Source organism: Alosa alosa, chromosome 11 (assembly GCF_017589495.1).
Source record: "Alosa alosa isolate M-15738 ecotype Scorff River chromosome 11, AALO_Geno_1.1, whole genome shotgun sequence".
NCBI classification, from domain to species: domain Eukaryota; kingdom Metazoa; phylum Chordata; class Actinopteri; order Clupeiformes; family Clupeidae; genus Alosa; species Alosa alosa.
In genome coordinates this window covers 13,078,810-13,093,207 of record NC_063199.1, presented here as the reverse complement: position 1 = coordinate 13,093,207, position 14,398 = coordinate 13,078,810, and the positions used below count along the sequence as shown (strand labels likewise).

Sequence of the window (14,398 nt, the reverse complement as noted above, 5' to 3'; positions counted from 1 at the left end):
AGCGACAAAGCATGTAAAACACCTACAATATGAATTGTCAATACTCATAATTTACACATAAAAAAAAAAAAATTATCACCAGTGCGGCGAAAAGGATAAAGTTTGATGGTAGGCTAAATAATGACCGATTGGATTATAATAGTGCGGGTATTTTCCCATTTTATATAAATAAGTACAATTTTGATTTGTCTTTGTATTTTTTTTATCAGTTATCCTGCTTGAACTTTCATCATACAGTGTCCTCAGAATGGTCAAAGTAACGTCAGAGCTCGCAAAATTGTAGAGTAGCATAGGGCCGGTTTTACGTGGATTATTAAAACTAGTCCTAGCCTGACGAGCCAGACCCAAGAAAACGCCAACAGCCTGCTGTCCCTGTGCATCTCCACAGAACGCTCATGTCGAACTTTTTTTATTATTATTATTATTGCAAAAATACACGTTACATGTTATAGCAAACCATCACTTCATATACTGCTCAACATGTATATTCAATACCATACCATTCATACATACAAAACACACAGTAAAACCTGTTGCCAGGAGGTAAATATCTAATTAAAAACATTAAAAACATCACAAACAGTAATAGTTTTAAAAGCTTTTGCTTTCGTAGAAAATCTAATTGAACATGTGTATTGTTTAAACTCGTTTCTGAAAGCAATGAAGCACGGTGTTTTCCCTAGGAATTTATTTTTGTGAATATAAAACTTTGCCATAATAATTAGCAGATCATTTAAAAATAGGCTGTTCGAGTTACGTTCATTAACTGCAAGACCAAATGGCACATTTTTCCAGAATAATTCAAAGTTTTTGTCAATGTTCACTATAAAAAGCCACAGATCACGCCAGAACTCTTTTAACAATGGGGCATTCCCAGAACAAGTGTAACGCTCATGTCGAACTCATATTTTTTGCCCACCAACAATGACATCACGACAGAATTGTACCACGTAGGATGGAACTAGAATGTTCGACAAAGTAGAATTTTAGCAGGCAAGGTAGAATTTTAGGAGTTAGTGTGTAACCACTACTTTCACGGTCAACTCATACAAGCAAGTTTACGAACAAACTCAACGAAAAGCCGACATATAACTGCTACGAGACATATAGAGGAGGATTATTTGGTAAGATAAACGTCAACTACATTCAAATATTTATATTATATATATTTTGTATTTGTAACACGAAATTAAAAGACCAACTTGTGTTAATGAAAGCTTGAACTCGACAAAACAGGTTTAGGCTTACATGTTGGCTATCCTAAAATCTATTCAAAATTGAAAAAGAAAACAGTTCACTTATACATGTAGGGCTAATTTATCTGGGTCCTTTCCCATTTTAAGCTGTCAGTGTGCCAGCATGAGACGGCTGGAGGAGAGCTGGAGGCTCCTCTTTGAGGCCAAGGCTTTTCAAGAGCGGGCCTGGCTGGAGTCAAGAATAGAGGCAAAAATGGAGGAGGTGAGAATAATGACTAGCTATTTCATCATATGGTTTTTCAGTTCAGATTTGATTTTGCAGTTCATCATGGCACACCCTTGCAAGCTTGTTGTCCCAATTGATTTGCTGTAGTAAATCTGAAGTTCTTCTTTAGATCTTCAATTTTCCCTTGGGGATCAATAACGTATCTATCTATCTATCTATCTATAGTTAGATCCCACTGTATATCTATCTAATCTCTAATAATTCAGAGGTTTGTCCTATTACAGATGCACTCCCTCATATTAGCTGATGTGGAGTGGAAGATGCACTCTTTCATGAAGCTGCTCATGGAGCAGGAGAGAAGAGCTGGGACTGGGCTTACTAGTGCACTCTGCATAAGCTGGGCCATGAGTCCCGAGGGTAAGAAGACCAGGAGCAAATTCTCACAGACAGAGAAATGATCCCAGTAAAATAGCCAAGACTTATCTTATTATATGGATTTATGAAATTAACTTAGTAATGCAAACAAGGACAATGATAAGGAGACCATGTTGCATGGTGATACTGCACTCTAAACAATAAATTGATTGATTGATTGATCGATTGATTGATTGAACGTTTGCCTGTGTTAAAAGTCGATGGCATTTATTCTGCTTATTTGAAGACCGGGCCAGACTTGAGCGTTGGGAAAGAGAGGAGGAGGAAGTGAGAGAGAGAAGAAGACAGTTGAAGGAGGCATGGCCATCAGTAAGCCTGCAGAAGGTGGACATCAGGCAGGCTTTTCACCCAGGTGGGTGTTACACATTGGTGGTGGTTGAAGTGAGGTACTCCCCTTCACTTTGTGTACTTGGATAAAGTGCTATATAAATGTGATCTGTTATGTATGTTCCACACAGACCCCCGGGTCACTGAGGCTCGTCTGAGAGAGGAGAAGGAAGTGAGAATGACAGCAGAGCAATGGAAAGCCATTGAAAATGAGAAAAGGAAGAAGGAGGAGGTGAGGAGAGAGATTAGGGAGAGATCTGCAAAGCTTGACCAAGAGAAACTGCAGGAAGACAGAAAGGCACTTGAGGTAGAGTGGAAGAACCTGGAGAAGGAGAAACGAAAGATAGAGGAGGAGAGGAAAGAGATGGAGCGACAGGCAAAGGTTCAAGAGCAATTGCAGGCAAAGTTTCAAGAGCAGCAATTGGAGGAGAAAAGGCGGGAGAGTGAGGCAAGGGAGCGAGAGGATGCTCTCCGAAAGAAGGCTCTTACGGTTGAGTGTGAGAAGGAAAAGATCGGCATAGAGAGGATGAAAATAGAGGTGGTGCTGAAGGAGGTGGAGACCCAAAAGGAGCAACTGCTTGAGAAGAGGAAAAAGCTTAAAGAGAAGGTAGTCAGGGAGAGGAGGACAGTGGCGACAGACAAACAGCGTCTGAAGGAGGAGTGGGAGAAGGTTGAGGAGGAGAAAAAGAGAATGGAAAAGGAGAGGAGGGAGCTGGAACAGAAAGAGGAAGAGCTTCAGAGGGCTCAAGAGATTGAGAAAAAGCAGAGGGAGTATAAGGCTCTGATGAGAGAGATGGAGAAAGAGAAACAGAAAACTGAGAAGTACAGGAAAGAGTTGATGGTGGAGAAAGCACAGCAAGGAAACAAGGAGGGGGAGAAAGAGAGTGACGAGGTGAAGCAAAACATGGAGATTACTGAGACAGTCATTAAGCAGGAAAAGGCTGTTGAGGTTGCTCAAGGTAAGACTGAGAAGGCCGAAGTTCCTGATGATAATTCTTGGGACTCTGATGAAAGTAACCGAGGGGAACCATTTAAACCAAAGGCCAAATGTAACATTGCCTTGATGAAGGCTGGATCCCAGGAGAGCCCAGTGAAGGAGCTACCAAAGCCTGGTGTCAGTGCCCAGGACAATGAGGACGACTCCTGGGACAGTGATAAAGAGGTCATCCCCACGAAGGCCACAAGGGCTCCGACTACTCAGAGGTCAACTCTACCACTGAAGCCAGGAAACGTGTGCAACGTGCCAGTTAAGAACACATGCACCAAGAAACAAAGCAAGGCTTTAAATGATGCCGAGTTGTTTGATAAAGAACTCAAGGAGCTTGAGAGAGAAATGGAAGTCAAAAGAAAGACTACACCAGCTACAAATATTCAGAAGGCAGCTGTACCAATGAAGGCCTTGGTTGATCCAGAGTTGCTTGATAAAGAACTCGAGGAGCTTGAGAAAAAGCTAACAGCTGGCCCGAGTAACAGAAAGCCTACAGTTGCCACAAATATTCAGAAGGCAACCGTACCAGTGAAACAAGGAGATGCGGGCAGCGTTGCAGTCCAAAAAAAACCTTGTTCCAAGAAACAAAGCAAAGCCTTGGATGATGAGTTCAGCGATGACTTGTTCAATACAGATCTTGAGGAGAAGAAAGCCACAAGAAAACCAGCAAAGGAGCATCCGGATGACACCGATGCCATTGTAAGAGAGTTGGAGAAACTTAATGAGGAGTTAAAGGATCCTAAAGGAAGCATGGGGTCCCTTTATAGTCAACGTGACAAAAGAGCCTACGAGTGGAAACACAAAGACTACCAACATAAATTCAATTCAAAGGGTATGACCGGCAGTAACCTGACAGGTGTTAAAACTCCTGAAACCAAGAACCAAAAAGTGAACAGTCCACTGTTCCCCAGAGACGCCATCCATCTTAAATATCTCAAAGGCAGGAGGTTCTAAAGGGGACATGCATGACTACATATCCTCAGCCTATGACTGCTGGTCTACCACTGTTTTTAGATTTGAGCTTTATTCACATTTTGATTAATATAATGCCAAATGGTAAAATTATTGAAATTGAGTTATTATTTTTAATAAATGTTATTTTCATTAATTGTGTTTCTTGTGATGTATCTGGGGAAAAGATTTTGAATGCAGATTCATAAGATTATGAATGCAGACTGCGTGGTGCTTGATTAATACACCTGTGGCAAGGGACCTGATAAAACCCATGAATAGATTGTTCTTACAAAGCATTGGAAAAAAAGATTACATTCAGTTCCTTGAGTGAACTGGTCAAAGAAGTTTGCAGCCTGGCTACACCTATAGAGAAGATTGTTCACACTACATTTTAGTCTCTATTTATTATTATTACTTAAATAATGTCAGTGTTAGTGGTACTTTCTACTTGCACAGGTCTAATACACTGACTAGCAATGTGCGGTGTTACATTTACAAAGTGTGCTCCATTATGTTTGTTGGTATCACCAATGTAACAAGATACAGTGTAACCAGAGCTTCAGATTAACCAATATACTATTCATTGGGATAAAACTCAGCAGCAAGGACCATCACATGCTCCAAATCCACAAGCCATATACCTGTGGTCATCCAGTTTCATTGCCATCCTGTTGCCTATCGAATTCATATTAAAATGATGCCCTTCACATCGAAGGCTGTACAAAATCACTTGCTTGGCTAGGCTTGCATATTCATTGTGACATGGTTATTCAATCTAATCATAATTATAATAGTAAGTATTATAATTGCTGTTGTTACTTTATGATTATATATATACATACCACTGCACATTTTTCTGATGTCATCCTACGGTTGCTGAGTGACATTCAAATGAGTTGAAAATAAGAGACAACTGCAAATTTGAATATGACGGTCAACTAATTTGAATGTCACTCAGCAACCGGATGACATCAGAAAAATGCGCAGTGGTCACTTAATGTTTTTCCCACAGCTGTATAGGTTATATTTTATATTTATGTTATAAGACAGGAATAAAAACAAAGTCTAATACTCATCAGTTTACTAGAGTAACCCTCTCAGATTGTCACATTTCAGACTCTGGTTAATCTCTGTATGTTAAACTTTGGGAACCTCGTACATGAGGTCGAGGTCCTAGAGTATAGTATATCTATACATGTTGAATTTACATAATTTAATTTTGTCCAATAGATTAATTGTGATATGAAAACATGCAATATAAATTTAATTGTATTATTACAATTATACCCATGTATGGCTATGGTCTATGCTAGTCTGCCAAAATAGTTAACATTTTGGGTAATATGAACACATCATAGCAATGTTTGTGAAGGTGCTGTAGTGACTCAACATGACCATGATTGGAAGCATTTATTCATTCAAAATAACTTTTAATAGTTATTGATAAAATCACTTGTTTTTTTCCACCATAATACTGTGAGACTAAAATGGATTTTTAGAAAAGCTGAATTCCTTTAGACACCAAACAACATATTTACATACATGATTTTCTTTTCATAGAATCTTGGCCTCACTCTGCTGTCCATGATGCAAATCTCATCAACTTCAGCTATGTACAGGATTACGCCGCATAGTCACAATCAACAGTAAACAAAAACAAAAATTTACTGGGCTATCCCTTTATGCAAGGGGGACTAATTCAAATGGCTCTCCCACTCAATTTCCGTTTCTCTCTCTCTCTCTCACTTGCTCTCTTTCTTTCATACTAACACACACACACACACACACACACCACACACACACACTCACACAACAATAATTTTCACAGACATCCACCAACGTGTTCATTTGCAATCATTTCTTCTATATAGATGATTCTTAAGCTGAGGATGTGCGTTGTCTGGAAATTTGCTATTGATTAAAATATTTCTCTTGTTTTGTTGAAATCGGTTACTTCTCTTTTTTTTTCTGTTGGCAAATGTCTAATAGATCTACGGTGGTAGGAATGCAACTGCGTAGAGAGGAGAGGACACCCGGGGACACATCCCGCGCTCATATCGCCAAAAACACAACTCCCTCCTAAGGCCTCTCCTTTCCTCCTGGAGCTCCAGCACAGCTCTCATACGCCCCTCTCATCCCTGTCCCCGGATCTCCTCCTCAGCCAAAGGGGCAACAAGAAGGCTGTGATGTCAAAATGCATCTCTCTTTCACACACACACTCTCCCTGCATCCCCCCATCTGTCTCTCTCTGTGTCTCTCTCTGTGTCTCTCTCTGTGTCTCTCTCTGTGTCTCTCTCTCTGTCTCTCTCTCTGTCTCTCTCTCTGTCTCTCTCTCTGTCTCTCTCTCTCTCTGTCTGTCTCTCTCTGTCTCTCTCTCTGTCTCTCTGTCTCTCTGTCTGTCTCTCTCTGTCTCTCTCTCTCTGTCTCTGTCTCTCTCTCTGTCTCTCTCTCTGTCTCTCTCTCTGTCTCTCTCTCTGTCTCTCTCTCTGTCTCTCTCTCTGTCTCTCTCTCTGTCTCTCTCTCTGTCTCTCTCTCTCTGTCTCATGTTTATCTGGGGCTGTTGCAGGTTTGGCTCTGCTCTGTCTGCTCTGCTCTGTTCTGGCCTGCTCATTCCTGGCCGAAGAGCAACTCTCTCCTGATGGCAAGAGCAAGATCCTTATTGAGCTGCCAAGTAGATTCCTGTAGGGGGGCAGGTCCAGCCGATTGAAGCTGGATTTCAGAGGATGAGGGGGGAGAAAGTCAGGTTTATAGTGTTGGAGAGGGTCAGTTAAACCTTTCAAATGAAAACAGGTCAAAGCAAAACAACACAAGCATGCACAGGCTGCTTCACACTTTCTGGACTCACCAGGTGTGGCTTCTGGGTAGCCATGTCTCCTTCCCCACCTTATCTATGCAGAACTTCTGTGGACCATTACTCCCTGATGAGACAGAGAGAGAGTCGAGAGAACGAGACAGCATTAATCTCATGCCAGTCTAAAGCAGTAAAATGCAGTTGGGAATTTCAGGTGAATGAGAACACCAGGTCCGTACCTATGAGCTCGTTAAAGCCGCCCACCGGCAGCCGGCAGGTCCCCGTCACAAACTGCAGCAGGCGGATCCGCTTCTCGTTGTCCATCTCCTTCACCACCTGCCAGAACCAGTTGATCTGCTTGCTGTTCTTGGTGTAGTGGCGGTAGATGGTGTTCTTCTGCCAGTCGCTGAGGTCGATCTCCTGCATGCCGCATAGCATGAGCTGAGGGAGAGAACGTGAAGAGACGGGTCAGTGGACAGGAAGAGAAGGACGTGGCGGCGTTCCATCAGCGCACTGCACACTGCTGCAGACAGCCTCCCTCACCTCCAACTCCTTCTCGTCGAAGTAGCGCAGCCACTCCAGAGGCACCACCTCGTTGAAGCCGTCCAAGAAGGCCTTGGTCTGTTCCTCCACCCCCCGCATGAAGCGCCAGTCAGTCAGCAACCTGCACAGCGAGCACAACTCCGCGTCACCATTGTGTTTCAAAACGAACGAATCAATTTGCTATATTGTTGTTGCTGTAGCTTAATGCAATATCAAGAACACAAAATATCTAATTCTATACTATACATTTGTTCTGATTGTAATAAAACATATATACTGTGAGTGATCCTTTAGCCAGTTTCAAGCATTTAACTCATTCGGGTTCATTTTTAAGAAATTATCAAATAATATTTTTTTAATTGTTTAGTTCAGTTTTGTTTTGTTTAGTTTTTCATTAAGTTTAAGGTAAACAAAGATGTTCATTGATTTCTTAAGCTTAATTGCTAATAGCAAACTAAAATGATTTTGAGAGTGTGGGGATGCTGTGGTATGCCACAGTGAGAGGAGGAGAAGCTGTTTGTGAGATACCTTATGTACTCCTCCTTGTTCTCTTCTGTGACCAGTTCATTCTCGCCGTTGTCTTTCAACTGGTGTGTGGACACCTTCCCTAAGATCTCCATGTCCTGAGCAAAGTAGAGCTCCACTCCACACTCCTCCAGATTGTTGTCTCTACAGGCACACACACACAGAGTGTCAATAAAGCAAAAGCTCTCTACTGGCCACATGCACAGCTCCATGTGGTGTGGAGCAGGAGAGCACCCAGTGAGTGGAGGGGACTGAAGGGGTATAGTACTTACTTGACCCACATGATGGAGTTAAAAAACTCTGGGTCTATGGACTCCAGGTCCTTAAGGGTGGGCTTCTTGTTGAGCATGCGTTTGTAGAAGGGCAGAGTGAAGCCTGTGTCGATGAACTTGCCATGGTACAGTGCCTGAGGAGAGACAGAGGGGGAGGGGGTGTGGGGGCAATGGTTAGTGCACATGGTATACACACACACACACACACACAACCATATAGAATTACAATCAACATCTTTGTCCAGCTCATGTTCCACACGTATTTCTAAACGTTAGTTCTCCAACATTCCGACTGAACACCTTCTCCACTCAAGCTCTCTCACTTGCAGGGACCAAAGGCAAACGTCAAAGCAAGCGGCGATAGAGAAAATCACGAAGGCCCATAAAGGCAACATGCGCTCAGGAAGACGGGGCTCTGTTGGGTTACGCCACGGCCCCTCGGATAAGAGGCAGACTGCCTGAGCAGCGGGGTCCAAGATCAACACAGACGCCCGCTGCCCAGTGACTCACGGTCTGTCCAGCCCCAGCACTCTGGACTGGTGCGCTGCTGAGACCCACAGGGAGTCAGAGCAGAGACACTCAACACCAGAGAGGCCGAGAGAAATGGAGAACTCGAGAGGGGATCGAAAATGAGGGCTTTGGGGAACCCAGGGAACAAAAAAGGGTGGCTTTAAAGAAAGACAAGAGAAGCAAAAGTCAAGACTGTTTTAACAGTGCAAGACACATAAAGAGAAAGGCTATATGGAGAATTTATATTGGGGTGTGTGTGTGTGTGTGAGGGAGGGGGAGTGGTGGTGTGGGATTGTGTGAGGAGCGTATTTGTAGACTAAATATAGGACTGGCGTCTGGGCGGGAGCTTGCTGGGTGCGGCAGTGAAGTCATGCCTGAGAGGGAGGGTGGAGGAGAAGAGGGGCACTAGGAGAGGACGGTGCTGCTGCTGGTGGGGGAGGTGGTGGGGGAGGTGGGTCCTTTTGGGTTTTGGGGCCTGGAGCTTCTGGAGGTTGTCGAAGTGCAGGAGCTGGGAGCTGGGCTTGGCAGCGGCCAGGGGTGGTTGGAGCTGGGGTGGAGTGGAGTGGAGTGGAGTGGGGTGGAGCGTGCTTCTAGCATAAGGCCACTATTCACCAGATCAGAAACACACGCCTCTGTGTCCGTGTGTGTGTGTGTGTGTGTGTGCTCCCAGCAGCAAAAGAGTAGCAGTGCCTCACACAGGCACGTAGTGTTCGGGAAACTTTCCCCGAGGTTTGTAGAGGTTTCCCCGATACCGGAGTTTTCCACTGCTCAACGTGAGTCTGGCTACCTCCTGTTTGATTGAGGTAAACGCTCACTGAATGGCCTTTTCTAAATGTCCTTTTCATTACAGTTCATTTATTCAAGTTGGGAACAATATTCCAGACTCCAAGCTGAAAGAACTCCAAGAACCTTCTGTTTTCGCTTGACTCATTTATGATGCGCCTTATATCAAAGGATGTTGACCATCATCAGTATAAGGTCATCACGTGTCTCTTAAATGGAAGAGTACCAGGGGGGCTTGATGACTACATGATCGCATTCCATTCAGTCAAAGATTATGTGTGTGTGTGTGTGTGTGTGTGTGTGTGTGTGTGTGTGTGCTCACCATGGCGATGAATCGCCCAATGAAGCGGAAGTAAGTGAGGTGGTCAGGGTTGATGGAGGAGGCCGGGTTGATCTGCAGACAGTAGTTGTTCTTGCCGGCGTACTCAAACAGACAGTACATGGGATTGAGCACCTCGTGGGAGAGCAGGAAGAACCACTCTCTGTGGAGCAAGGGGAGAAGCACACATCAGAACAGCCCGGGGGAGGGGGAGAGAGAGAGAGAGAGAGAGAGAGAGAGAGAGAGAGAAAGAGAGAGAGGGGATCACTGAGAGGAGGTAAAGAAGGAATGTAGAGAAGAGGAGAGAGATAGAGGGATGTGACCAACACAGGGTGGAGCCAGAGTGTGTATTTGAGGAGAGGAATGGTGCAGATGACAGTGTAAAACCTCACCCTCCAAAACCCAGTTTTAAGACAGACATGGAAGCTTCTGGAATGACAGTGACTTATGACTAAGACATGATTTTTATGCGCCCACACGCACACACACGCGCACACACACACACACACACACACACAGAGAGGTGGAGATTACACACGACAGGCATGATTTCAACACATGATGAAATGGCAGTGCAAGAGACATGAAGTGACAGTTGAGCCCTCGCCACCTATGACGTTGAACTCCATAGACACACACCATCACACACAGTACAGCATAATGGAAAGACACACAGAGAAATACCAACAGGGCTACATGGAAAACAGACACACTGAACACTACCAACAGGGCTACATGGAACACAAGCACAGTTAGCCACTTCGTCGCTACATCCCAGCGTGATTCATCATGCATGTGATGTGGCAGTTTCCCGCACACACCAAAGCAAGGAGGGGAGTGCAAATTTGGACTGAGGCAAGGCTTAAGTGTTGACAGAGGTGACCACTGGTGTGACTATCTGACCGTCTGATCGATGAGGTTTGATGAGAATTTGGTCAGCACACCACATGAGAGTCTCTTGATGAGGTCAGGTCTTGTGGTGCTACCCAAGACAAAGCCTTTGAGGCCACATGAAATTCTCCACGCTGGGTAGTATGACGTGATCACATCTAAGACTAAGGCTTCAGCATAGGCCTACTGTATTTCAACTGACAGGACAAAAAAAATATCTAATAGTACAAACATAAATATTCACACACGCACACATAATACACACACAAATCACACACACACACAGACAGACACACACACACAGAACTGAAGCCCCAGCTACCCACCACCACAAACACCACCACCATTGCCCCCATCCCTTCACCTCTGCCCACCCGCCCCCACTTCTGCGTCCCAGGGTGGGGGGAGAGCGCTGGGGAGGCTGGCTGGCTGGCTGGCAGGCTGGCTGGACGCCGGGGGCAGCGCAGACACCTCCAGACATCCCGTCCGTGGTTCTACCCTGTGGTAGAACAGCATGACGTAACCTACCATAGGGTAAAACCACTGGCGCGACGCCGGAGACACAGACACAAGGCAAAAAGAAAAATCACAGACAAAAAAAAAACAAAACACTACAACAAAAAAAGGAGGGGGTTACAGGACAGCATGGGCAGGAACGAGGAGATGGAGCACCTAACACCACAGAAAAAATGATGAGGAACCACCCGTCACCAACCACAGATACACACACACACACACACACACACACACACACATTACACACAGATACACCAAATGAGCCGCAGGGATACAGAGGCAGTTGTGCTGCAAGCCATGAAGAGCAGAGAGCGACAGAGTGACTAAGAGGATGATGAAAAGCAGACAGAAACACAGCGTCAGAGAGGAGAGGAGAGAAGAGAAGGAGAGAGAGCCAGAGAGTGAGCAGCGGGAGAAGTTGCTGAGGAAAACGACAGTGCAGGAAGGGAGAGAGAGAGAGAGAGAGAGAGAGAGAGAGAGAGAGAGGAGAGTCAGACAGCCAGGAAATGACTGCTGGGTGAGGCCCTGGGCGGGCGGGTGGGGTGGTGTGGTGTGAAGTGTGGTGTCGACGGTGCCAGCGGCGGGACTTGCCTGGCGATGCCGCCGTAGTCCAGGCCCTCTTCTCCCCTCATGATGATGTAGAGCCTCCGCCGCAGGTCGTACGGCTTCATGTTCATAATCTGTCAGAGCCAGAGAGACACAGACGCTCAATCCCTCCGCCTGGTAGACCACCATCACCTGTGTCCAGCAGAAATGGACACAGATCCCACCAGGTATGTTGAGTCCAATGTGTATTGAAGCCTTACCTGCTGAAAGGAGTCCTCAAAGAGTGTCTGCCTGGACACGGAAATTTTGACATGGCTTGGCAAGGCATTGGACTGCACAGAGAGAGAGGGAGAGAGACAGACAGATAGACAGACAAACGGATGGACAGACAAAAAGAAACAGATGTGGAGAGAGAGCAAAATAAGGAGAACCATACGGGTAGAGTACTTTCTGAACTTGCACAAAAATACGAGCTAAAAAAACATAAAAGAACAGAACTGGGTCAGGTCAAAAGAAAAAGTGCTTAGGAGGAGAGAGAGGTGCTTACATGGCACAGGAAGCGGAACTGATGGTATTTCCACCTGAAACTGCGGTCATAGGCCCCTGGAGAGCCCCCCTGCCTGGACCTGCACAGAGCGAGAGAGAGAGAAGAGAGAGAGAGAGAGAGAGAGAGAGAGAAAGAGAGAGAGAGAGAGAGGAGAGAGAAAAGAGAGAGAGAGAGAGAGAGAGAGAGAGAGAGAGAGAGAGAGAGAGAGAGAGAGAGAGAGAGAGAGAGAGAGAGAGAGAGAGAGAGAGAGGAGGAGGAGGAGGAGGAGGATGAGTGGATTTGAAAAGTAAACATGGGACTTCAGCAGTCAAACCAACGGGTTCCAATAGTCCAGTGGGTGGGGTATTGTTGGTACCAAGATGGAAGTAGAATAGAAGGAGCTTTGGTCGGACTTGCTCGTCTAGACTATCCCTGTCTCCCAGCACCAGTGGCTGAGGACACTCACAGCAAAGGCAGAAAGCACCCAACTAGACCACAGACTTGGTTGGGCTTTTGCTACAAATATAAAGGATGACTGGGTCCAAGTTTAAACTGGAAAGCTCAAGTAGAAACAAGGACATTGGTCAGGGAGGGTAACTGATTAGTCATGGGGTATCCATTGACCTGGTACCTGGACCCTGTAGGTGAATGGCACCGGAAATAATGGGACCAGAAATAAATGGAATTTGACAGGCCCTGCTCTGGAGCTGCATGGGGAGGCCCAATTAACCTTACTGATGAGGCCAAAGGCAAAAGAAGTCATCAGACAAGGCCCAGTCATGCAGCTCCGCCGTGAGGCCTTGGGCAGGAAAAGGAGTAGGGAGTGGGGAGGGAAAAAAAAGAGGCTCGCCTGAGGCCCAGCGTGCCCGTGGAGGTGAGCCTGAGCCTGCAGCTGTGTTAGTACAAGACCCAACTACGCGCACACACACACACACACACACACACACACACACACACACACACACACACACACACACTGGATATGTGCCGAGTCAGCAGCGAAGGAAAACTGAGCGCGCAAAAAGACGGAGGGAAGAAAATATGGAAGCCGAGAGGATGAGTGAAAATGAGAGAGAGAGAGAGAGAGAGGGAGGGAAAAGCCACTAATATTCTGGCTTTTGTGTTCTTGCCATTGCTGTGAGCGGAGTCCAAGCACACACTGGTTTTGGTTAGGGATGTTGGACCGCTAAAGCAGCGCTAACTACAAACATGGACTCCATCAGCGGTATCAATTTGAAATCACCCTGGACATTCTAAGTGCCTCATAGAGCCACTACATCCAAATAAAAAGGTTTTTACAATATATTACAAAAGTACAGTTAATTTCAACTTTTGCAAATTATATTTTTACAGAATTTATGTCAAGACACACACACACACAATATTTCATGGTAAATTCACTATAATTTGCAAGTTTAATTAGTGTAAGTCCATGCATGCTTCATGTGTATGTGGTGAGGTGAAAATACAGCAGCACCACAGAACAGCTCAGATTCTCCCAGGGAGAAGATGGAGCAAAACTATTCGTTCCCCAGAAAGGAAACAAGAAAATGATGTAAAAAGTAAAATAATAATAAAAAAAAAAAAGGACTGAGCTCTAACATGATCACTTCTTCATTGTCGGGATCATTATATCTACGTACAAACTGGTTGACTGATGCTGTTAAATGGACGCTCCCTTAAACTAGCTTTCCCTGTCTTGGGGTACTAAGGTGGTGCAGTAGGGGTGGGGTTGGGGGTGGGGGTTGGGGGAGTAGGGGGCTGTAGGAACAGCATATTTACCCAGACTCAAAGCCCGGTCGGGGGTCTTTAAAGGTGGTGGTGCGGGAGTTATGGTCCACAAAGTAGCGCACGCCCTCCGCTGTGTACTTCATCTCCCAGCCGGGGGGCAGGGGGGGCTCCTGGATCATCCTGATGAGAGAGGGGAGAGGGGACGTGAGCTCCGGCCACCGAGCGGGCGCAGGGAAGCCGCCAACCCCCTGCCCAGCCCGCCATCCCACAGCCGCTCGCCTCAACCTGACACCTCACGGCCTACGCTACCGCTCGCTAA

General features: G+C 45.6%; 1 protein-coding gene across 1 annotated transcript in view; it reads right to left on the bottom strand.

Annotated features, from left to right (window-relative positions):
* Positions 1–6,117: 6,117 nt before the first annotated feature.
* Positions 6,118–14,398, bottom strand: part of wwp2 (WW domain containing E3 ubiquitin protein ligase 2) — a 35,048-nt gene continuing 26,767 nt past the window's right edge. Inside the window, exons 15-26 of the mRNA XM_048257208.1 lie at positions 14,131–14,259; positions 12,370–12,448; positions 12,083–12,154; positions 11,868–11,956; positions 9,873–10,032; positions 8,258–8,391; positions 7,989–8,129; positions 7,461–7,581; positions 7,157–7,358; positions 6,972–7,044; positions 6,756–6,835; positions 6,118–6,137 (exon numbers count right to left, since the gene is read on the bottom strand). Of these exons, the coding sequence (XP_048113165.1) occupies positions 6,118–6,137; positions 6,756–6,835; positions 6,972–7,044; positions 7,157–7,358; positions 7,461–7,581; positions 7,989–8,129; positions 8,258–8,391; positions 9,873–10,032; positions 11,868–11,956; positions 12,083–12,154; positions 12,370–12,448; positions 14,131–14,259 (1,300 nt within the window). The remainder of the gene's footprint in view (positions 6,138–6,755; positions 6,836–6,971; positions 7,045–7,156; positions 7,359–7,460; positions 7,582–7,988; positions 8,130–8,257; positions 8,392–9,872; positions 10,033–11,867; positions 11,957–12,082; positions 12,155–12,369; positions 12,449–14,130; positions 14,260–14,398) is intronic.